Source organism: Heteronotia binoei, chromosome 4, assembly GCF_032191835.1.
Source record: "Heteronotia binoei isolate CCM8104 ecotype False Entrance Well chromosome 4, APGP_CSIRO_Hbin_v1, whole genome shotgun sequence".
Classification (NCBI taxonomy): Eukaryota; Metazoa; Chordata; class Lepidosauria; order Squamata; family Gekkonidae; genus Heteronotia; species Heteronotia binoei.
The window spans coordinates 158,624,654-158,646,841 of NC_083226.1; the positions used below are offsets into that span (position 1 = coordinate 158,624,654).

General features: G+C 43.8%; 1 protein-coding gene across 2 annotated transcripts in view; it reads left to right on the forward strand.

Moving 5' to 3' along the window:
- GOLPH3 (golgi phosphoprotein 3) overlaps positions 1–19,128 on the forward strand; it is a 45,035-nt gene extending 25,907 nt beyond the window's left edge. For both annotated transcript variants that reach the window (XM_060236114.1, XM_060236115.1), the window contains 2 exons: positions 9,774–9,888; positions 17,061–19,128. In XM_060236114.1, coding sequence (XP_060092097.1) covers positions 9,774–9,888; positions 17,061–17,485 — 540 coding nt within the window. In that variant the 3' untranslated portion in view covers positions 17,486–19,128. The remainder of the gene's footprint in view (positions 1–9,773; positions 9,889–17,060) is intronic.
- Positions 19,129–22,188: the final 3,060 nt, after the last annotated feature.

Consider the following 22,188-nt stretch of genomic DNA (forward strand, 5'->3'; position numbering starts at 1 on the left):
GTGAGTTCAAAAGGGAAGAAGATGGTCCTTAAGAGACGGCAGCCCGAAGGAGAGTATAGGGCTTCATAGCTTAATCTCAGTTCTTTGAAATGGGCCCAGAAGCAAATTGGAAGCCAGCACAGATGGCACAAGACTGGAGTGATATAGTCTCTGACCCACTCCAGTGAACATTTTTGCTCTAGCATTCTGTACTAACTGTAGCTTCTAGACTGTCTTCAGGGCAGCCCCATGTAGATTGCATTGCAGAACTCTAATCTGGGCGTTATCAGGGTATGCACCATGATGGCAAGGTCTTTCCCACCCAGGAATGGCCACAGCTGGTGAAAGGTGCTCCTGGCCACTGTTGCCTCCTGTTTATCCAGCAGGAGGCTCAGGTCCAGCAGCATCCCCAAGCTATAAACCTGTTCCTGTAGAGGGAATACAGCCCCATTCAGAAAAGGAGACATTCCTAAGTCAAACCTCCCCTCCCCCAGTGGCAATTCCATTTTGTCAGAATTAATTTTTCAATTTGTTAATCCTCATCCATCCCAAAACTGTCTGCAAACACTGTTCATCTGTGTTACCTATCCCTTGCCAAGCAGTACTGCAGTATTATCAGGCAGTTATAAGCGATACTCCTTCTATGTTGTGGAGTCTTGTGAACAAAAATTCTACTTTGTGAGCTACTGGCATTAAGGTTGTGAGCTACTGCATAAATTAGTTTGCGCTGGGGCCATTTTTCCTGAGTTAAGACAAAAATGTGAGCGAGAGGCTAAAAAACTGAGCTAGCTCACACTAACACTTGTAACACTGGTTACAAGCCAGCCTTGTGCAATTCAGGCTGTGTCATTAGTACAAAGCAAGAACTAAAAATGTTTGCAGAGCAGGTATGTCAAGCACATAAGTCGCATGTCTAGTGCACATACACACAGTCTATTAATGAATGAACAAATGGATTCTGGATAGCATTTACCCATTATATAGGCCAAAGATGCTGAGCCTACTCTGGGGACAGCGAGTGTCCCTGAGTTTGTGCCGTACATTCCTTATTTGTCGTATTCACCTTTTGTTTAAGACTGAAGAACGTTTAAAGGATAACATTTCCTGGAAAAAGTGAAGGGCTTGCTAAGAGTTTCTTCCCCATATCTTGTTCCTACAGGGTCACTTGCTAGAAGCATTGAAGTGCCAAGCTTTAGTCACAGATCTAATGAGAAAATTAACACTTTTTGCTCTATAGGTTTCAGGTGATGAAGTTTGTTAGGTGTTTATTTATGCCTTGATACTTAAAGGGACCTAAAGCAACTTACTGTTAAAAAATACAAGGCCTGGATGCACAAAAAAGAGATAAGCTTCTGAATACAGGGCAGGTCTTTCTGTCCCTGCCAGCAGATCTTCTAGCTCCAGGTGAGCCTCCACCACACCAAATGCTTTCAGGTTCTCACCTCCAGGTTTGAAAAGGTTATCTGTAAGAATATATGAACATGAGAAGCCTTGTTGGATGAGGCCAATGGCCCATCCAGTCCAACACTTTGTGTCACACAGTAGCCAAAACCCAGGTGCCATCAGGAGATCCAGTAGCAGGCCCAGAACCCCAGAAGCCCTCTCACTGTTACCCCCCGAGCACCAAGAATACAGAGCATCACTGCCCCAGACATAGTGTTCCATCTATATGTAGCTAATAGTCACTGATGGACCTCTGCTCCATATGTTTATCCAATCCTCTCTTGAAGCTGTCTGTGCTTGAAGATGCCATCACTTCTTGCGGCAGGGAATTTCATTTGTTAATTACTCTTCGGGTGAAAGGGAATGCAACCCCATTCAGAAAAGGAGACATTCCTGGGTCAAACCTTCTCTATCCCATGCATAATTTTGTAAACCTCTATCAAGAGGGTGGCCAAGCTTGCTTAATATAAGAGCCACATAGAGTAAATGTCAGATGGGATGGAGATGGATGGGGGAGAGAAGTAGAAAGTAAGCAACTTTAAATGCATTTTTCAATCCACTGGCTTGGCTTGGAAAGGTGATTTAAAGAGACAAACAGCTTCTCCAAGCCAGCTGGATGGGGTGGTGGGAGCTTCGAGAGCCTCACGAGATGTGTGAAAGAGCCACATGTGGCTCCTGAGCTGCAGATTGGCTACCCCTGCTCTGTCATGTCACCCCTCAGTCATAATTTCTCCAAGCTTAAGAGCCCTAACCTCTTTAACCTTTCTTCATTGGAAATGTGTTCCATCCCCTTAATCATTTTAGTTGCCCTTTTGTGCACTTTCCCCAATGCTATAATATCCTTTTTTGAGGCGCGTTGACCGGAACTGTACACAGTATTTCAGATGAGGCCACACCATAGATTTATACAGGGACATTTTGATACTGGCTGATTTGTTTTCAGTCCCCTTCCTAATAATCCCCAGCATAGCATTTGCCTTTTTTATTGCAGTCGCACACTGAGTCGACATCTTCAGTGAGTTATCTACCATGACTCTCAAGATCTCTCCCCGGTCAGTTACTGCCAGTTTGGACCCCATCACCATATATTTATAGTTAGGATTTTTGGCTCCAGTAGGCATTACCCTGCACTTGCCAACATTGAACCTCATTTGCTCTGTTGATGCCCATTTGCCCAGCCTTGATAGATCCTTCAGGAGCACCTCACAGTGCTCCCTGGTTCTCACTGTCCTGAACAACTTAGTGTTATCCACACACTTTGCCACATCACTGCTTACATATGAACATATGAAGCTGCCTTCTACTGAATCAGACCCTTGGTCCATCAAAGTCAGTATTGTCTTCTCAGACTGGCAGCGGCTCTCCAGGGTCTCAAGCTGAGGCTTTTTCACACCTATTTGCCTGGACCCTTTTTTGGAGATGCCAGGGATTGAACCTGGGACCTTCTGCTTCCCAAGCAGATGCTCTACCACTGAGCCACCGTCTCTCCCCTAAGGGACGTTACTTAGTTGGAGTTACTCTCAACTCCAAATCATTAATGGACAAGTTAAAAAGAACTGGACTTAGTACTGAGCCCTATAATACCCCATTACTTACCACCTTATGATGTGAAAACTGCCCATTTATATTCACTCTCTGTTTCCAATTAATTAATCAGTTTTTAATCCAATAGAGGACTTGTCCTCTTAACCCATGACTGCTGAGTTTGCTTAGGAGCCTTTGATGAAGAACTTTATCAAAAGTGTTCTGGAAGTCTAGGTAGACATCTACTGGGCCACCCTTGTCCACATGTTTTGCTCACTTTCTCAAAGAACTTTAAAAGGTTAGTGAGACAAGATCTTCCCTTACAGAATCGTTGATTCTTCCTCTGTAGCTTTTATTCATCAGTGTGCTACTAACTGTCTTTAATAACAAATTTCACCAATTTACCCGGTATTGACATTAGACTGACAGGCCTGTCATTTCCTGAATCTCCTCTGGAACCTGTTTTATATTAGCTACTTCCAGTCCTTGGGAATGAAGGCAGATTTTAGTGACAGATTGCATATTTTTGTCAGGAGATCCAGAAGTTCAAATTTGAGTTCTTTCAGAGCTCTTGGATATATGCCACCTGGGCCTGCTGATTTGTCAGTTTTTAATTTGTCCATCAGTCGTAGGACTTCCTCTCTTATCACATCAATTTGACTCAGGACTTTCAACAACCCTCCTGAAACTGGCAGTTCTGGAGTGGGCAAGAACCTGTATGAAAGGAGTGGGGCCAAGGCTCAGCAACAAGGTCTTGCCTGGCCAGTGTTCCAAATCCTTTTTAGTGTTTGTAAAGATTACTTACTACATCTTCAAGCAGGGCAAAGGTAAACAGATTCTAGGGAATATCTAAAACAAAAGCCTCCTATGAGGATCAACCAATATAGCGTGCAAGCTTTTGAGTTCCCTAGTAAACCTGTACATTATTTTGTGATACTTTGTCAAGTGTCTGGATTCCTCTTCAGGTTAGTGGGTTCTCTGCCATCTGCTCATTCTAAGGAGCCTAACATGTACCGGGCATCTCATCAAAGCTTATTTGTAGTTGTGGAACTCAAGAGGACTGTGGTATTTCCAGCGTAGCTCTAGAAAATCAGTTGTTTTCATCTTCATTAATTTAATAGTTTGGCAATTTCTGTTGCCGGGCTCCAAAATAAAAACATAAATCCTATTTTTAGTGAGTTGATGTTTTGTGAAATAGAATTCCTTTATTAAACATTCTTTCCTCATCAGAATAATAATAATAATAATAATAATAATAATAATAATAATAATAATAATAATAATAATAATAATAATAATAAATTTTATTTGTATCCTGCCCTCCCCGCCGAAGCAGGCTCAGGGCGGCTAACAGGACATGGTATATACCATGATTATTGTACAAAGCAATTGTAAAATACGGTTAATAAATACATTTAAAAACAGTTACATAAAATTTTTTAAAGCTACAATAAGTTAAGGTGCTACATTCAGTAAGGTATTTTCCGATGGCTAGTTGTCGCTTTCAGGGTTCCTTATAAGCTTGCAGAAAGAGGGAGGTTTTGCAAGCCCTGCAGAACTGGTTAAAGTCCCGCAGGGCTCGCACTTCCTCCGGTAGCTGATTCCACCAGTGGGGGGCCATTATAGAGAAGGCCTGCTCCCTCGTTGCTTTCAGTTTGGCCTCCTTTGGTCCAAGGATCTTTAGAAGACTTTGGGAGCTAGATCTTAGTGCTCTCTGTGGGGAGAGGCAGTCCCTAAGGTAGGCAGGTCCTCGGCCATATAGGGCTTTAAAGCTGATAACCAGCACCTTGTAGCGGACTCGGAATATAATTGGAAGCCAGTGCAGTTCCTTCAGCCCAGGCCGCACGTGTTCCCACCAAGGTAGTCCCACTAGCAGCCTGGCCGCCGCATTCTGCACTAGCTGCAACTTCCAAGTTTGGCACAGGGGCAGCCCCATGTAGAGGGCATTACAGTAGTCTAATCTCAAGGTGACCGTTGCATGGATCACTGTTGCTAGGACACTACGTTCTAGGAAGGGGGCCAACTGCCTCGCCCTTCTAAGATGGAAGAAGGCGGATTTAGCAGTGGCTGCTATCTGTGCCTCCATTGTCAGGGAGGGCTCAAGTAGCACTCCCAGGCTCTTAACCTTGCGCACTGGTATCAGTGATGCACCGTCAAAGGCCGGTAGGGAGATCTCCCTCCCCCCCCCCCAGCCCGCCGCGACCAATGCAAAGGACCTCTGTCTTCGCTGGGTTCAGCTTCAGCCCACTCAGCCTGATCCAATCCGCCACAGCCTGCAACGCCCAGTCCAAATTTATAGGGGTGTTGGCGGTCCGGCCGCCCATCAATAGATGGAGCTGAGTTTCATCAGCGTACTGATGGCAACCCAGCCCATGTCTCCGGGCAATCTGGGCAAGGGGGCGCATAAAGATATTAAACAACATTGGGGAGAGAACTGCCCCTTGAGGCACCCCACAATTAAGTAGGTGTCTCCGGGACATCTCTCCTCCAACCGCCACCCTTTGTCCCCGACCTTCAAGGAAGGAGGAAAGGCACTGTAAGGCTAACCCCCGGATTCCTGCGTCGGCGAGGTGGCGGGTCAGCAGCCGATGATCGACCATATCGAACACAGCCGATAGATCTAACATCAGCAATACCGCCGAGCTGCCTCGATCCAGATGTCGTCGGAGATCATCCATGAGGGCGACCAACACCGTCCCCACCCCGTGGCCCGGACAGAAGCCGGACTGATATGGATCCAAGGTGGAAGCGTCATCCAGAAAGCTCTGCAACTGCAACGCCACAGCCCTCTCGATAATTTTGCCCAAAAAGGGCAAATTTGAGACTGGCTGGTAGTGAGCCAATTCGGCCGGATCTGATGTAACCTTTTTCAGGAGAGGGCGGACCACTGCCTCCTTCAGGGGCGTTGGAAAATAGCCCTCCGAAAGAGATCTATTTATGATGTCCCGTATAGGACATCTTAGCTCCTCCCGGCAGGCCTTAATTAACCAGGAGGGGCATGGGTCCAGATCGCATGTAGTTGGGCATGCAGTTACAAGGATTCTGTCAACCTCCTCCAAGCTGAGTGGGGCAAAGCAGTCCAGGGTCGAATTAGAAGACATGCACGGAGCCTCGAGTTCACTCACTGTATCTAATATGGCCGGGCAGTCATGGCGGAGTGATTGGACCTTGTCTGCAAAAAATTTCGCAAAAGCCTCACAGCCTATTTCCAATTCATTAACATTTGGCTTGCCTTGTGGCAATGTAGTAAAATTCCGAATTATCCTAAATAATTGTGCCGGGCGCAAATTTGCAGACGCAATCTTGGTCGCAAAGTATGTTTTCTTTGCGGCCTTGATTGCCATCTCATAGGACCTCATAAACTCCCTATAAGATGTCCTAGTCACTTCGTCACGGGTGCGTCGCCATTGCCTCTCTAGCCGTCTGAGACCTTGTTTCAGCTGACGCAACTCCGGGGTATACCATGGAGCCAGCCTACTCCGAGGCCGTAGAGGGCGTCAAGGTGCAATCTCGTCAATGGCCCTAGATAGTTGAGTGTTCCATATCTCAACCAGGCCATTGAGGGAATCGCCAGAGGGCCAGGAATCCCGCAGAATGTACATATTTGCAGGGCAGCTTTCAGTGGAAGGCCTGCATATATGAAACAGTTAATCCCTTCTCAGACTACAAGGTGTGAATTTAGATTGAGAGGGAGAGAGATGCTGAGTTAATTATTTCTATTTTTCCCTTGGTCCCTTATTCTTCCATGGGGTACCAGTTTATAGTACAATTTAAACAGGGGCTCTTCATAATGTATTTCACAAAACTCTTCTAATTGACCATCAATAACTGATATGACCTTAGTTAACATTTGGAATCCAAACTCTTTGTCCCATAATTTCCTTTTGTTTGATACTTCAGGAATTTAAAATACTTAATCAAGTTTTGGTTAAATATTCTGAATGTTTATTTGAACTATAAAACCAAACTATGAAACAGCAAAACAGACAAATAAATAGTAATATTCGGCAGACTGAAAGTGTTGTATTTGGATGCATTGTATGTGGCTTAAAGGAAACAAGATAGCTGAGAGGCTTTTAAGGAACCATTCAATCAGTAAGTGGTTTGTAAGAATGATTCCGAGGATAACAGTGATAAATTATGATGTTGTGGCCTGAGAATCCAGGAAGGGTCAGACTTGGTGTTACCTGGAGGTGCCATGCTAGCAGTAGCAGAAGTTATGGATTTCTGCATATTAACCTTTTGTCAAAATTGCTGGACTTTAGGCATTCACAGAGCATCAACTTGGAAATATATGGTTAGCTTTAAGGTGTGAAAAGCTGTTTATCTCAGAGTTGCTGTGTATGCCCTGAGGGAGGAGTCACATTGCCCCCCCCTCTTAGTTCTTCAGAAAAAAGAAATGCAGCAGCATTTGGAGACAGTCTTCCAGGAATGCTTCTCTGAGGATAAAATCTTGAGTTCAGTAGCAAGAAGAAGAAGACCGTAGATTTATACTCTACCTTTCTCTCTGAATCAGAGTCTCAGAGCAGCTTACAGTCCCCTCCCCCCACAACAGACACCCTGTGAGGTAGGTGGGGCTGAGAGAGCTCTCCCAGAGGCTGCCCTTTCAAGGACAAACTCTGTGATGAATGAAGTTTGAATTCCAGTTGTAAGCTTTCATGTGCATCTGCACTTCTAAGGAGTCTGGTCTGTATCTGAAAAAGTGTGCATGCACATGAAAGCTTCTACACAGAATTAAACTTCATTGGTCTTAAAGGTGCTGCTGGACTCAAACTTTGTCTTGTTATTTCAGACCAACACAGTTATCCATCCAGATCTACTTCTCTAAGGATTAGTGTTTTCTTCTAAATGTATGTATGCTAGGCTAGCCCTCTTCCTTTCTCTCTCTCTGTCCTTCTCATCTTTTCTGTCATCTCTCAGTTCTTCTTTTTTTTTGCGGTGCCATGGCACATGTGACGTGAAAGACAGCTTCTTAAAGTGTTGCAGAATGGGGGAAGGCTGTCATCAATTGTTGGCTATGGTCAGTGTCTCCAGTATCTTAAAGAGTAACACGCCAGCAGAAGCTTTCACCCACTGCTTAAAATTTAGTAAAGAGGCCAGTTGCATCTGATCTTCTCAGCACCAAATCACTTTTTGGGAAAGAGTCCTATGGCTGGAGATTCCTGTTGCTCAAAGAGCTGCTATTGATCCAGATCCCACCATGAGTATGCGAGGCTCCTCTGTTATTATTTAAAGGAGGAAGATGATTTTGCCTCAGAATCTGAAGGCATCAATCACACTCTTTTTCTCAGCCTGTAGCAATGACTGCTGATATTCTGTCCCTCACCGAAGGTGTGAGGGTACCTGCAGAGCAGCTGCCCACGAAACTTCATGACCCTGTTTGATCTCACAAGTTCCAGCAAAGCTGTATTCCCTGCATTGCTTTGGGTGGCAAAGGACTCCTAGGAGAAATCAGTTTCTGCACTTTCCCGCATCAGCAAGGCTAGATAGCTTGCACAGGGATCAGCAGAAGAGTTGTAACTTTCTCTTGTGCCTCCTCCCACACATTCCATTGTAGCAGAGGCCTCTTCCCCCACAGATAAAGAGGGGAGAAAACCGGAAGAACCCAGAGCCTTCTGAATGTCAAGCAGATGCTCTTAACACTGATCTACCAGCCCCTCACTCATATAACTTCCTCCTTGCTGATATCTCATCCGAACATGGGGACAATGGGGTGTACACCTTTGGCAGTTGAGATGCTGCTCCCTTTCTTGGGTTGCAGGAAAGAGCAGTGGGAGTTTGCATTGAGTAGGGGAGGTGGGTCATCCCCCTCTTTCCTTTCATTCTCTCCAGATCCCAAAATTTCCATGTTCTGTTAGTTTATATCAATCCCCTTCACTAACAGTATCTGGATTTTTACCATTTTGTTAACCCTCTTTTCAACACTCATACTGAACTATTTAGAATCACCTACATTGCTGGTTAACTTCATTCCTCTGGTCAGTTCTGAATGTGCCTTCAGTAATCATGTTTGTCTTCTGTTCTACTTCTGTCACTCTGTGACTTAGATCTCTGTTAGAATCGTGTTCAGGTTTCAGTGCCTTATAAGATGCAGCTTCCAAGATTCCAGAAGACACAGTAATACTGTTAGATATGTTCTGTCCTCCTGATACTTGGCATCCTTACTCATTTTTCTGCAGAAGGTTGTTGGAGACTTTTTGCTTCATTAGCACTAATGTGTGCTTTGTAGGGAATTTTAGCTTGTACATATAGTCTTTTTAAAATCTTCATCATGTCTTTTATTTAAGCATAATAAGATGTAATAAGTGTAGCTACCTGTATAATGAAGTTCTTACATTAAAATTCTACAGAATGCACTGAGTAATGTGTTGAATTGCAGCATTTGTGGAAACTGTCACTGTGAAACTAAAGATGTCTGTGTATAAGCTTAAGGTCGCTAGTTTTATGGTCACAAAGTGAATGCACGGTCTGGAAGTGGCAGACTTGAACACTGTTCTAAAGTCTTAATTATCGGGTCATTGAGTTACATTTCCAGAAAGTTGCAGCACTGGTCCAAGAAGAAGCAGTGGGTTGGAAAATCTCTGCTGGCAGAAGTTATTTCCATCAGTGGAGTGAATCTTCCTAGTCTCCCTCTCCCACTGCAGGCCAGAATGCCACCCCCCAAGTTGGTGGAAATTTCCACTGGATTCAGCACAGTATTCCTTTGTTGTGTCTTATGATATAAAAAGAAGCACTGCCACACTTTTGCGGACATACGTATTTATTATGATTGGCATTTAACAGTAACATTCTGAGGTAGTGGAGTGAACTCTTGTATTTTCTCCCAGGTTATCTGCAAATCAGATGCTCCTACAGGGGACGTTCTGCTTGATGAAGCCCTGAAGCACATTAAAGAGACACAGCCTCCTGAAACAGTGCAGAACTGGATAGAGCTGCTCAGTGGTAAGAGATATCCTTAGAAATTAAGCCTTTACACTGCCTAACAAGCTAGCTTGGGCTGCAGTGTAGTACAAGATTTTAAAAGAGAAGATTTCAAGCCTATGGTTAAAAAAATCCCCCTATTCCTACCCTTCCTTCAGAATCTGGGATACCATAATAAATTTAACAAAATTAATTTTCATATGTCACATAGTTGAACATATGGATATCCAAGCAATCCATTATTTTGTCAGTTGTTCAGAAGGTGGGGTGAAAATGAACATTTGTTAGTTACCCAGTACCGCCACTGAAAATCTGGGCCCTGATTTTCCCCAGTGGGTGAATACCCATAAGAAACACTTGCAGACTCAGTAATTTAATTAAAATGGCTTACTAGACACAAAAAAAAACCCAAAACCTTAATACACAGTAAGAAAAATATGACATAGAGTGAAAAGAGATCATAAAGACAAATAGCAATAAGTGCTGCAGTAGTCTACCTTCCTACTCACCTCCAGTGTTCTACGTAAAAAAAACCTAAGCTCTGTTAAGTTATTCTATGTTCCTAGTAGTTCATAGCTACCTGTTCAGGAATCCTGCAGCTTTGGAAAATAAAACTGAAGCTACAATGACAAGCACACTATGAACAGACCACAACAACAATTAACTCCTTGAAATCAAACCAATATTGTGTTTATGGCCATGTGTGTTCTACAGGAATAACAGGTGGGAAGTTGTATGGCTCAGCTTACAGTTGTATCTGGAGTCTGTGCTCAGTGACTTTAATGCCCCTCCATTACAGTCATGCCATTGTATTCACATTGCAGCATTCTCTAAGTCAAGCATCTGTTACTTGAATGTCTATTTCTTTAATCTGCTTTCAGAGCCTTTTAGTATATCCAGTCACACAATAGACCCTATACAGACTTTTCTTGGAAGACAATGCTGATTTGTATGTTCTGTCAGTATCTGGAGATTGTTGGAGAAGCTGAACCATGACCCCTGGGAGATGATTATTTAAATAGAAGACTAAATCTTTGTGCCTAATGCTACCTACATAGGGCACAATATGGCTAAAGACCCCTAAACTACCTGCTTATGAGAGCCAGTTTGGTGTAGTGGTTAAGAGTAGCGGACTCTAATCTGGAGAACCCAGTTTGATTCCCTACTTCTGCACATGAAGCTGGCTGGGTGACCTTGGATAAGTCACAGTTCTCAGAGATGTTCTCGGAAGAGCAGTTCTCTCAGAGCTCTCTCAGCCCCACCTACCTCACAAGGAAGCTGTCTGTTGTGGGAAGGAGGAAGGGAAGAAGATTGTAAGCTGCTCTGAGACCCCGAGTGAAGAGCAGGGTATAAATCCAAATCTTCTTCTGTTTACCATGTAATCATTAAACCCCCTGGATTGCATCACTAATATTTCTATACTCTGAATACTGAGATGTGTATTGAAAAAAATGTTTTACAGTATGCCTCTGGGGGAAAGGCAAGCTCTGACATAATTTCTCTGAAAAACTGACAGTGAGCTGTTGTGTTGTGAAACATGATTCAAAAACATAAAAGGTGTTCCTGATTTAAGAATGACTTTCTGAGTCACAAAGGTCAGGGCTGTAATTTACTCTTTGGAAGATAATGGTTATTCATTCAGGTCTGTTGTGGATCTTGCAGTGCAGTGAAGAAAGAGGTGTAGGGTTTAGTGCCCAAATTATATTCCTCTTGGAATGGGTTTCCATTTATATTGAAACACCAAGCCTGGTTGCTCAGTGATATTCAAAGTCTGAAGTTCTGTTCTTAATGTGAAAACAAAAAATTGCTTTCACTGGAATAGGTGAAGTTTGTATTGCAGAATACTAGATCATATTTGGGAGGGGGTGTGGAAAAAAATCTATTCAGTTACAATTACTGCATGAATTCAGAATGCGTGGTTTAGTTGAATGATTGTGTTTCTGTTACATGAATAGCAGTGTGTGAGTCAAAGTGTGATCTGTGTACAGTCTCTGCTCTTAGTTTCTTCTATTCCTCTTTTATTCAGTTTTCTGCCTTCAATAGCATGTAAACAACTGTGACCTGCTAGGCATTATGTACCTGGACTTTCACAAGGCTTTTGACAAGATACCTCACCAAAGACTCCTGAGTAAACTTAGCAGTCATGGGATAAGAGAATGGGTTCTCTTATGGATTAAAAACTGGTTATATGACTACTGGAAATCTTGGCACACACTTGCTATAAAAATGGTGCATGTTCTTTCTTAATCTTGCAAAGTATAATGGGAATACTGGCTCACTTTGCACGGCTTCTGAGTGAGCACTTTGTGAAGTGTGTGTGTTTACAGAATTTATACCCAGCTTCACAAGGGCCACCAAGGAAAGCTAACAAAATATAGGTAATAAAATAACTTGTTAAAAACAATTAAAACCAGCAAAACACACTAAAACCAAAGTTAAGATAGTTATATAAAAACAACAGTAAAAGCATAAGGCAGGAAGGAGGAGTCAGTGAGGGAACTTCAAACAAAAAGAAAAGTCTTTATCTGCTGGTAGAAGTAACAGCAGAAGGGGGGCAGATAAGAGTTCCAGAGCTTTGGTGTCACTACCAAAAAGGCCCTCTCCTAGGCTGTCATTTGCCTAATCTCAGAAGGTGAGGATGTACAAAGCAGGGCCTCTGAAGATGACTGTAGTGGAAGTTCATACAAGAGTTGGCAGGCCTTCAAGTATGTTGGTCCCAGGAAGGACAAGGATCATAACAAGCAGGTGGTCAGCCTCAAACCTGCAAGGATCCTTTCTATATCCTCCGACTAAAAAAACCTGTGAAGTGAACCCAACAACTGGACAAAGTTGGGGTCCTGGCAGCATCTGACCCTCTCACAGCTAAGGGGGAGTCCAAGTCGGTATGGAGTGAGATATTTTACTTGCAAAGTGCAAAAAGGTCACAGTGGGCCCACCAACCAGTCTACCTTCTTCTGCAGGCCAGATCCCAACAAGCCCCTGGCTATCTAGAACAGGTCTGCTGGCCTGCACTGTGTAAATACAATGTAATGACCTTTCTCCCAGTTGCAAGGAAAATGGATTTTCTATTAAGAACATGAGAGAAGCCATGTTGGATCAAGCCAATGGCCCATCCAGTCCAACGCTCTGTATCACACTGTGGCCAAAAATACCAGGTGCCATCAGGAGGTCCATCGGTGGGGCCAAGACACTAGAAGCCCTCCCATTAATGTCTTTGGGCCCATATTGGAAAATCCATTGCACATTTTCTTTGCAGCTGTGCAAGCCCAGAAGAGCTTCCTGCTGCAGCCAGCAAAGACAGACAGAAGGAACTGGGAACTTTGGCAGCCCTGGAGCTTCAAAGGGTGAGGACAGAAGGCAGAGGAAAGGGAGAAAAGAGCCACAGGCATGATTAAAGCCCTCGGCTGGCTGGTTCTGTCCTGTGGGCTGGACATTTGACACCCCTGCCCTAGAGTTATTAGAAAGCCATTTGGATTCATGTCGCTATGGAAATGGATCAATTTAATAGATATCTCTGCAGAATTCTGTTATCCCAGTAAGTTTAAACCCAAGAGTGATCTGTTTACAACAAAGGAACCATAATCAATTCCTCCCCCTCTAAGATCGGGTTCAGAACAAAATACTAGATCAGGATTTTAACCTGCACAGTGTGTAGGACTGCTTATTACCTGAGACAGATGCACGGTTGTCATGGAGGCCATGAAATCCTGAGCCGTTCCTAACAACATAGTCTCTTGGCATGAGTGTTGAAGCTTCCCAGGACAACCAGCCTAGGGGTCCTTAATACCAAATTCTCATATAGGTGTTTTGAGAATGTGGGGGAGAACCAGAGAATAGATGAGGCTCTGAGATATTTTCATGGGAAATGGGTTTAGGAGAACCTGAGAGGAGATCCTCTGTGTGGGGGGGGGGGGGGAGGGATTGTGCAGGCCATGTGAGCTACCATGCTGATGATTAAAGACCCTGCGCAGCTCGCTTGTACACTAAGCTCTGCCTGTTCATATCCAGATTCTCTCTGGATGTTTTTTTACAAACATAACCTGCTGTTCGTAGGTTGCCAAGGTCCTTACCCTGTTTCTGCATACATCCATGAAATACAAACAGTCCTCTTTTAGTGTTGCAAAAGGCAGATCCCAACTACGTTTCTGCTGGTGGAAACTTGCTCATTCTTATTTAAGACTTGATTCTGGTTGAAGTGAAGATAAACCTTATCTGGGCTGTATCGCTGCAGGCAGGAGTTCAAATGCTTGAATGCCCCTCCTTACAGAACAATTTCCTGCTCAGAGAAAACTGTGAAGTTGAGGGGTAGTTTAGGTCAGAACCCTTCCCCCCGCCCCCCCGCCCGCACACACACATGAGGGAAATTTGTCCACGAAGGAAATTATTCTGTGTGGAAACACACTCACATCACGAGAGCTTCACCTGTAGTCTAAAGTGGTAGTACAGTCCAGACACAGGCTTACCACCCCAATAAGAACTAGCTTTGGACTGCCCCTTTGTTGCCCATTGTTCCTTCTTGGTATCCAAAGTGCCCTTGGACAGAGCTAGTGCTGAGGTCAGTAGCACCTGAGATTTCTGTCCCTTTTTGGATACATCTGTTGTCTGCCCTAAAGTGATCATGTCCTTGGTGTGTGTAGGGGGGATTGTCATGTCAGTACTTGTGAGGAAAGCACTGTTATTGCCCAGCTATGATGGCATGAATGCCTTTGCAGAATTTGGTTCCATATGTTCAGTCCTAAAAGTCCAAATGAATGAACAGTTCTGTCTTGTTTAAGCTTTGGACTTTCTCCACTCCTGGTGAGATCCAAAGATCTTCCGTCAGAGTGTGTGATGGAAGAGAAGCCCAGGAGCGAGGAGGGGAGCCCCTTCACTCCTATTGTCACCTTTTAACTTCTGATTTTTCTTCCATTGCCCGCAGAGACTAGGAACAGTGGACTGTTTTTTCCTAAGCTCCATAGGAACACAGTTGTTGACACTTACGCTGTCTTGCCATTTAGTGACACTGGCATTTCCACTTTCTTAGGATTCCCTGAAGTTAGAGAATGTAGGTACTTCTCTAAGCTCCAGTTAAGCTCTTGGAATGGAGAAAGTGGACTCAGAGAAGCTCAAATAATTTTTTTTAAAAATGAAAATAATTTTAAAATAATGTTAAGTGCCCTAAGAGTGCACTTGTGCAGTCTTGCAGTTCAGAGGCCTTGGCATATGCCACCCAATGACTTACCAAAGGTTTGAGGAACCTTAGAGAAGCCTTAGGAGTTCATTTTCAGGTGTCACTTTGGTACATGAGTTTATTCTTGTGGCACATAGAAAAGAATTCTCCCCAGAGTCTTTGATTTCTGTAGACCAAGAAGTGGGTAAAACATGAATGACTTGGTGGAACTGTTCACCAGAAGTGAATTTGAACCATGGCAGTCTGAATGTGTTGGAAGTGCCTGATGAAATGGCAAAATCTAATCAGATCTTACAATCATCCATGCTTTAAAATGCAGCACTGTGATGCTTGGTGAAATATGCTGTAATTCAGAAATAATGGCTTTACAGTTTTTCTGTGGAATAGTCTTGGAATAAAGGGCTGGTCTTCCTGAATATATTAGAACGGCAACCTGACCGTTGTCCAAAAAGCTCTTGTAGTTAAGAGTTTCAGTCACAAGGTGTCACCAAGCTCCTGAAGGAAAATGTTCATTGTGTTCTTGCTGGTGCAAAGGTTTGTCTCCTTCAGTTTATCGTGGGGCAAAGCATGGCTTATGGAAGCACCTAACATATTTTTAAGCACTTCAAATAATATATTTTTAAGAGTTTGGCTGGAAATTTCCATCAGGAGAGTGACATTTCTCTGATGTACTTTTCATTGTGTAGAAGCCGTATCCCTTGATGTGAAGGGATCCAAATTACTCCAAATAAGACAGAGGTTGTGATCTTTGGCCGGGGGGGTGGGGGTGGGGGGGAAGTCATGTTGAATGATATGATGAGTCTACTGCCTTGGGAATTTTATATATTAAAAGTATGTTTTTTTCTTGTATTTAAAAATGTGCACTTTTGTGTTAAATCCTCAAGCTTATAGCATTTAAATGCACCTCAATGAAAATAAAATAAAAAGGGTCAGCAATAGAAAGTGAGTCCTTTATAAGCTGCAGTTTAAAAGCCAAAATAAGAAGAAGGTTTTTATTGTCCGTCCTGTGGCATACAAAGTTAGGTCTTGGAGGGTGGGCCACAAGTCTAGACACCCTGACCTAAGTTGTAAGCAGCCTTACCCCTTGCTTAGAAAGGATTTTGCACTGGAGATAGCAAGAAACTTCCTTATTGGTTAAGAACTTCTAGCCCTAACTTTCTTTTGGAAACTTGTCATTGGTTGTTGTTGTGTATGGATGCAAAGTGGACGGTCTTTTTCTATTCACACTGAAAAACAGGGACAGCCAGTTATATTTTACACCAGCAGGAACTATGATGACTGCATTAGTTTTGTACCTCCTTGGTGCCATGCAGCCAGTCAGCTTGTAGGACTCAGTTGTTGGTTCCCAGCGATCAATTTTTTGCTTCCCAAGCATTTTCTGGCTAGTTTTCTAAGGGCTAATTGGAAGCTAGATCACTATGAGCAGTGGCTACCATATGATTCCCCCCCCCCCTTCAAAAGTGGGAGATGTTTTCTCCTGGAGGTAGATTTTGGCCCATTCCTAGAAAACTCTTATCTTCATGTTAGCCAGGTGGCCCAAGACAGACTTGCCCTCTGTCTTTAAAAAAGACTGGCAGACCCCTTGGTGTACCCCAGCCTAAAGCATCTTGTGTAGCTGATTGTTAAGGACATAAGAGAAACTATGTTGGATCAGGCCAATGGCCCATCCAGTCCAACAGAGGGGCCAGAACTCTAGAAGCCCTCCCACTGTTGCCCCCCCCCCCCAAACACCAAGATACAGAGCACCACAGCCCCAAACATAGTGTTTCATCTATACATAGTGGCTAATAGCCATTGATGGACCTCTGCTCCATGTGTTTATCCAGTCCCCTCTTGAAGCTGTCTGTGTTTGTAGCAGTCACCACTTCTTGTGGCAGTGGAGAGAAGCTTGCTTTCTTCCCTGCCTGAAGTGATAACTCTGTCCTTAGCACTGGAAAATTGATGCCTCCTCTACCCTTGTTTGCTGACCTATGCTAGTAATCATGGTACTGACATAACATTTCTCGCTGCTTCCCCCCCTCAGGTGAGACATGGAATCCGTTAAAATTGCACTACCAGCTACGAAATGTACGTGAGCGATTAGCCAAAAACCTAGTAGAAAAAGGGGTTTTGACGACGGAGAAGCAGAACTTTCTTCTCTTTGACATGACCACGCACCCTCTCACCAACAACAACATTAAGCAGCGCCTCATTAAGAAAGTTCAAGAAGCCGTTCTTGACCGATGGGTGAACGACCCCCACCGCATGGACAAGCGCTTGCTGGCCCTCATTTATTTAGCCCATGCTTCCGATGTCCTTGAGAACGCTTTTGCCCCGCTACTGGATGAGCAGTACGACCTAGCTACAAAAAGGGTGCGGCAGCTCCTGGATTTAGACCCCGAAGTGGAATGTATGAAGGCCAACACGAACGAGGTCCTGTGGGCAGTAGTAGCCGCCTTCACGAAATAACTGCAATCAGACTGCTCCAAGTGTTCCTTTTCTCCCCCCCCCCTTTTATTGTAAATCAGTTTCTCTTCTATTGGCGATTTCATGTTCTTCTGCCATTTGTACCTTTTCCTCATATGATGAAAATCCGCTTTTGTTTCACGGGAATGGTAGGTGGCGTGTTTGGCTGTTTGTCTGTGTGCGTCTCTTTCTCCTCCTACAGGGTTTTTCCGATGCGAGAGAGCTTCCCTTTCTTCAACACATCTTGATGGCCATATTGGTATTCCATTTCATATATAGGATGTAAGTTACATTATCTGGGTTCAAGTTGTACTCTGTTTCATCCACCGGAGTGGGTTTAACGGGGCAAGCAAGCACCTCCCAAGGAGCAAAGCGAGCACTTAATTTCGGGTTGTTTCAGGTGGGCACATTTTAGCAGGTCCTCGTTCAGTGGGGATCTTATTGCAGTGCTCTGCTTAGATGGGACAGGGGTGGTTCAGCAGCAGCGCTTGGTAGATTGTGCCTTTTCCTTAGATGTTCGTTTTGAAGTGCTCAGAATCAGTTTTGAAATTGGGAGTCTTTACATACTGGCTCAAATAGTTAAGCCATCCCATATATATATTTTTTTCCCTGTTGAATGTAAATCCGTGTTAATTTGTTTGCTCTTTAAAAAAAGTTAAGCTCTAAATCCTACAGCTAGTACAGAAAGGGTCCTGTTGTTTCACAAAGAGAAGGGTTTTTTGGGATGGGAATACATTCCAGTGTAGTGTGTATATAGTGAGGATTGTATGTTAACACACAAGCGCACATGTTTTGATAACTGTAGTAAATCTCCAAATTTGTACATCTGGCAATCCGTTACTTCCTTTCAGCCGTTGCCTCTTGGTGGAAAGACGGGCCTCTTATAAGGAGTGTGTATGCATTTGTGTGTGTGTCCTATGTTTATAGTGTGTCTGGGGTTTGTACTATTAGCCAGGTACAATCTGCCAATTCATTGCCTTCCTAGCATTCGTTGTATGAAGAGACCACTTTATCATTGTTTCTATGAGGGGGACCGGGGGAGGGGAGGGAAGAGGCTTGTGACCAGTACAATTCTTGAGTGCAATTTTCAGGGTTGTTTTTTTTTTCCTGTTTGAACACAAAGTTAACAGTTGTGTCTCATGTCATTAATCTCTACTTAACACTTCAAAAACAAATCAGTTGTCAATCTTAGCAGATGTTGCATGTAAATTGTTAGCAGGTGATGACTACAGTTCAACCAATTAAGATTTCTGTAGTGGGAAGCTCTACTATGTTTTAATTTTTATATACAATTATGCTGATTAGCACATTATTGTAAAAAAGTATATATAAACTTGGCTTTTTAAAGTTATTACCTCTTTTGCCATTGCTTGTTCTAGCTCCAGTCACAATGTAAATATTATGCATTGAAAAAAATTAAAAACTGATTCCGCCCCTCCCCTTCCCCCTTTTTTTTCTTTCAAATAACAATACACTAATAGTGGGGCAGGTATCTAGAAACGTTCTGGTTAATTTTGAAAGCAAAAAAAAAAAAGTTTTAGAGATGGTGTATAACTGTAGTTGAAATGTAAAGGGATCCCCAATCTGTATACTAGCTTTTTACCTAAAGTAAATAAACTTCTCATCTTGAAAGTGCCTGAAACATAGCAAGGATGTCATTTGTATTTTGTTTCATTCTCAAAAGCACAGTCCTGTGCAGGGTAAACCAGATACTGATGAACACACTTGAGATCTGGTTCTCTTAGTATTGTGAAAGCCTGTGACCATCATCACCATCTGAAAGTCTAGGTTGGTGGTGGAAACGGGGGACAGAAGCTTGTTCCTGGGTGATCCGAGGTTTGCCTAGCTCCCTGTGATTAGTGGCTGTGGCTTTTTTCTGGAATGATGCTATGCCCTGAATAGGAGGTGGCTGCTTCTCGCTTTTGTTGATACTAGAACACGAGGATCTAAAAATCACAAAGTGTTATGTCTTTGTTAAAGTGACTGCTACTTACTAATTCTAGCCCTGAGTGAGCAGTGAGTTATGGCACAGTCTTTTCTTGTGCCAAGAAAGGAGAACAAGGTACAGATACCTTAATTAATAAATAAATAGCTTGGGGGTTTTCCCCAGCCTTTTTGCTGTTCAGTCGCACTCGAGTCCGACTCTGCAATCCCATGGACCAAGTCACGCCAGGCCCTCCTGTCTTCCACCATCCTCCGAAATTACATCAGTAATGCTGTCCAGCCATCTCATCTTTTGCCATCCTCTTCTTCTTTTGCCTTTTTCTTTCCCAGCATCAGGGTCTTCTCCATGAAGTGCTGCCTTCTCATTTGATGGCCAATTTGAGCTTCAGCATCTGACCTTCCAGGGAATAATCAGGGTTGATTTCTCTTAGGACTTACTGATTTGATCTTCTTGCAGTCCAAGGGACTCTCAAGAGTCTTCTCCAGCACCATGCTTTTCCATAATTCAATATAAAAAGGTAAAAGTAGTCCCCTGTGCAAGCACCAGTCGTTTCAGAATCTGGGGTAACGTCACAGCATGACGTTTTCATGGCAGACTTTTTACGGGGTGGCTTGCCATTGCCTTCCCCAGTCATCTACACTTCCCCCCCAGCAAGCTGAGTACTCATTTTACCGACCTTAATATAATTCAGTATGGTATCCCATAAAACTTGGGAATAAATTTTAGGGCTGAGATTCTCTGTCATCTTTGCATTTTCCCCTGGAAGCTTATACAAACTTCAAATGAATTGCTTGTATGTTTGATATGGACGCTGTGGTGGTCCGTAACCACTCACACCATTGATGAAGCTCTTGGCCTCATTTTTGATGGACGTTCAAAGAGGATCACACAATACAAACTGAGAATGGCAGTATTTGAGTATTGCAGCATGGAATATTGTTTGTGAAGATTAGTTACTGAGGCTTCTGGAAGATCCCTCCTGAGCTATCTTGTAACTGGCAGCAGATGAACTTCTGCCTTCTTTTGTGTGTGCGGGGGGGGGGGGGGGGAGCGGTGGCATATAAATATTTTAAATAACTAGATTATTCGCTTGCTGCCATATACCTTTAGCATTGGCCTGGATAGCCTGATCTTGGCAGATCTCAGAAGCTAAGCAGGGTCAGCCCTGGTTAGTATTTGGATGGGAGAGTCCAGGGTTGCTCTGCAGAGGCAAGCAATGGCAAAGCACCTCTGTTGAGGTCATGCCTTGAAAACGCCACCAGGGGTTGCCATAAATCAGCTGTGATTTGACAGCAACAGCAATAACCATAAACACTGTACCATAAACAGGCTAGATGGCCATCTGACAGCAATGCAGATCTTGTTAATTTAGGGGGAGGTATCTGTGAGTTTCCTGCATTGTGCAGGGGGTTGGATTAGATGACCCTGCAGGTCCCTTCCAACTCGGTGGCTTAGTGGTAGGTCATCTGCTTGGGAAGCAGAAGGTCCCAGGTTCAAACCCCGGCATCTCCAAAAAAGGGTCCAGGCAAATAGGTGTGAAAAACCTCAGCTTGAGACCCTGGAGAGCCGCTGCCAGTCTGAGAAGACAATACTGACTTTGATGGACCAAGGGTCTGATTCAGTAGAAGGCAGCTTCATATGTTCATATGTTCTACAATTCTATAACTATGTTTGCCAGAACTCTGTTGCACTCACAGTCTTGGGTATCTGAGGAAGGCACCAAGTTTCACGCCTGGAAACCACTCTTGCTATGATTGTAGTGATGGGGCAATGATGTTCTGTATTCTGGGTGCCTGGTTGCGGGGGGGGCACAGTGGGAGGGCTTCTAGTGTCCTGGTCCCACTGGTGGACCGCCTGATGGCACTTGGGGGTTTTTGGCCACTGTGTGACACAGAGTGTTGGACTGGACGGGCCATTGGCCTGATCCAACATGGCTTCTCTTATGTAGTCTTGCAGACTGTATGACTGTCGTAACACAGCCAAGCAAGTCAGCCCAGGTAGGGAATGAGAGTGCTAAATTAGGAGAACCATTGTGTCTTGCAGCTTTGTAGACTACCTGACAGCATGGAGGTAGAGTCCAAAGTGTGTGATAAGTGTATGGAATTACTGTGATTGGCAGGTTCTGTGTTTGTTCTGTTTGGCTACCTTCAGCATGTTGTCTTCAAAATGCAGGACCTCAGCCAGGCACTTCCAAATCCTATCTCTTTCTTGCAGAAGGGTTTTTTTTTAAGTGTCTGCACTCACCAGACACTTGGAAGACTTCACAAGATGTGCCAAGGCAATGATGGCAGGGATAAGTCACTGCGTTATGTGTTGACAGCGTTATCTGTTATCAACAATGCCTGTGGATTTGTTTCCCACGTAGCCTTGCAGAGTGTCGGGCACCAGAAAGCTGTGGCCTTATCGCATCTGCTAGCATAATCACAACTTCTTGCATTCGTTGCATGCTTGATGTGAGCTGGACAACGTACAGCCTTTGAAGGTGACACTTTTGTTGCAACTAGATTGGAAGAGTGAGACCTCACTCCCCTGCCATAATGATTGCTTTGCTAGCTGCATAAAACGATGAGAATCTTAGAGTTGGAAGGGACCACCAGGGTCATCTAATCCAACCTCCTGCACAATGCAGGAAACTCACAAATTCCTACCCCTAAATTCACAGGTTCTTCATTGCTGTCAGATGGCCATCTAGCCTCTGTTTAAAAACCTCCAAGGAAGCAACCTAAGTTGAAACAAACCATATAGAAATTTGAAGCTTTGC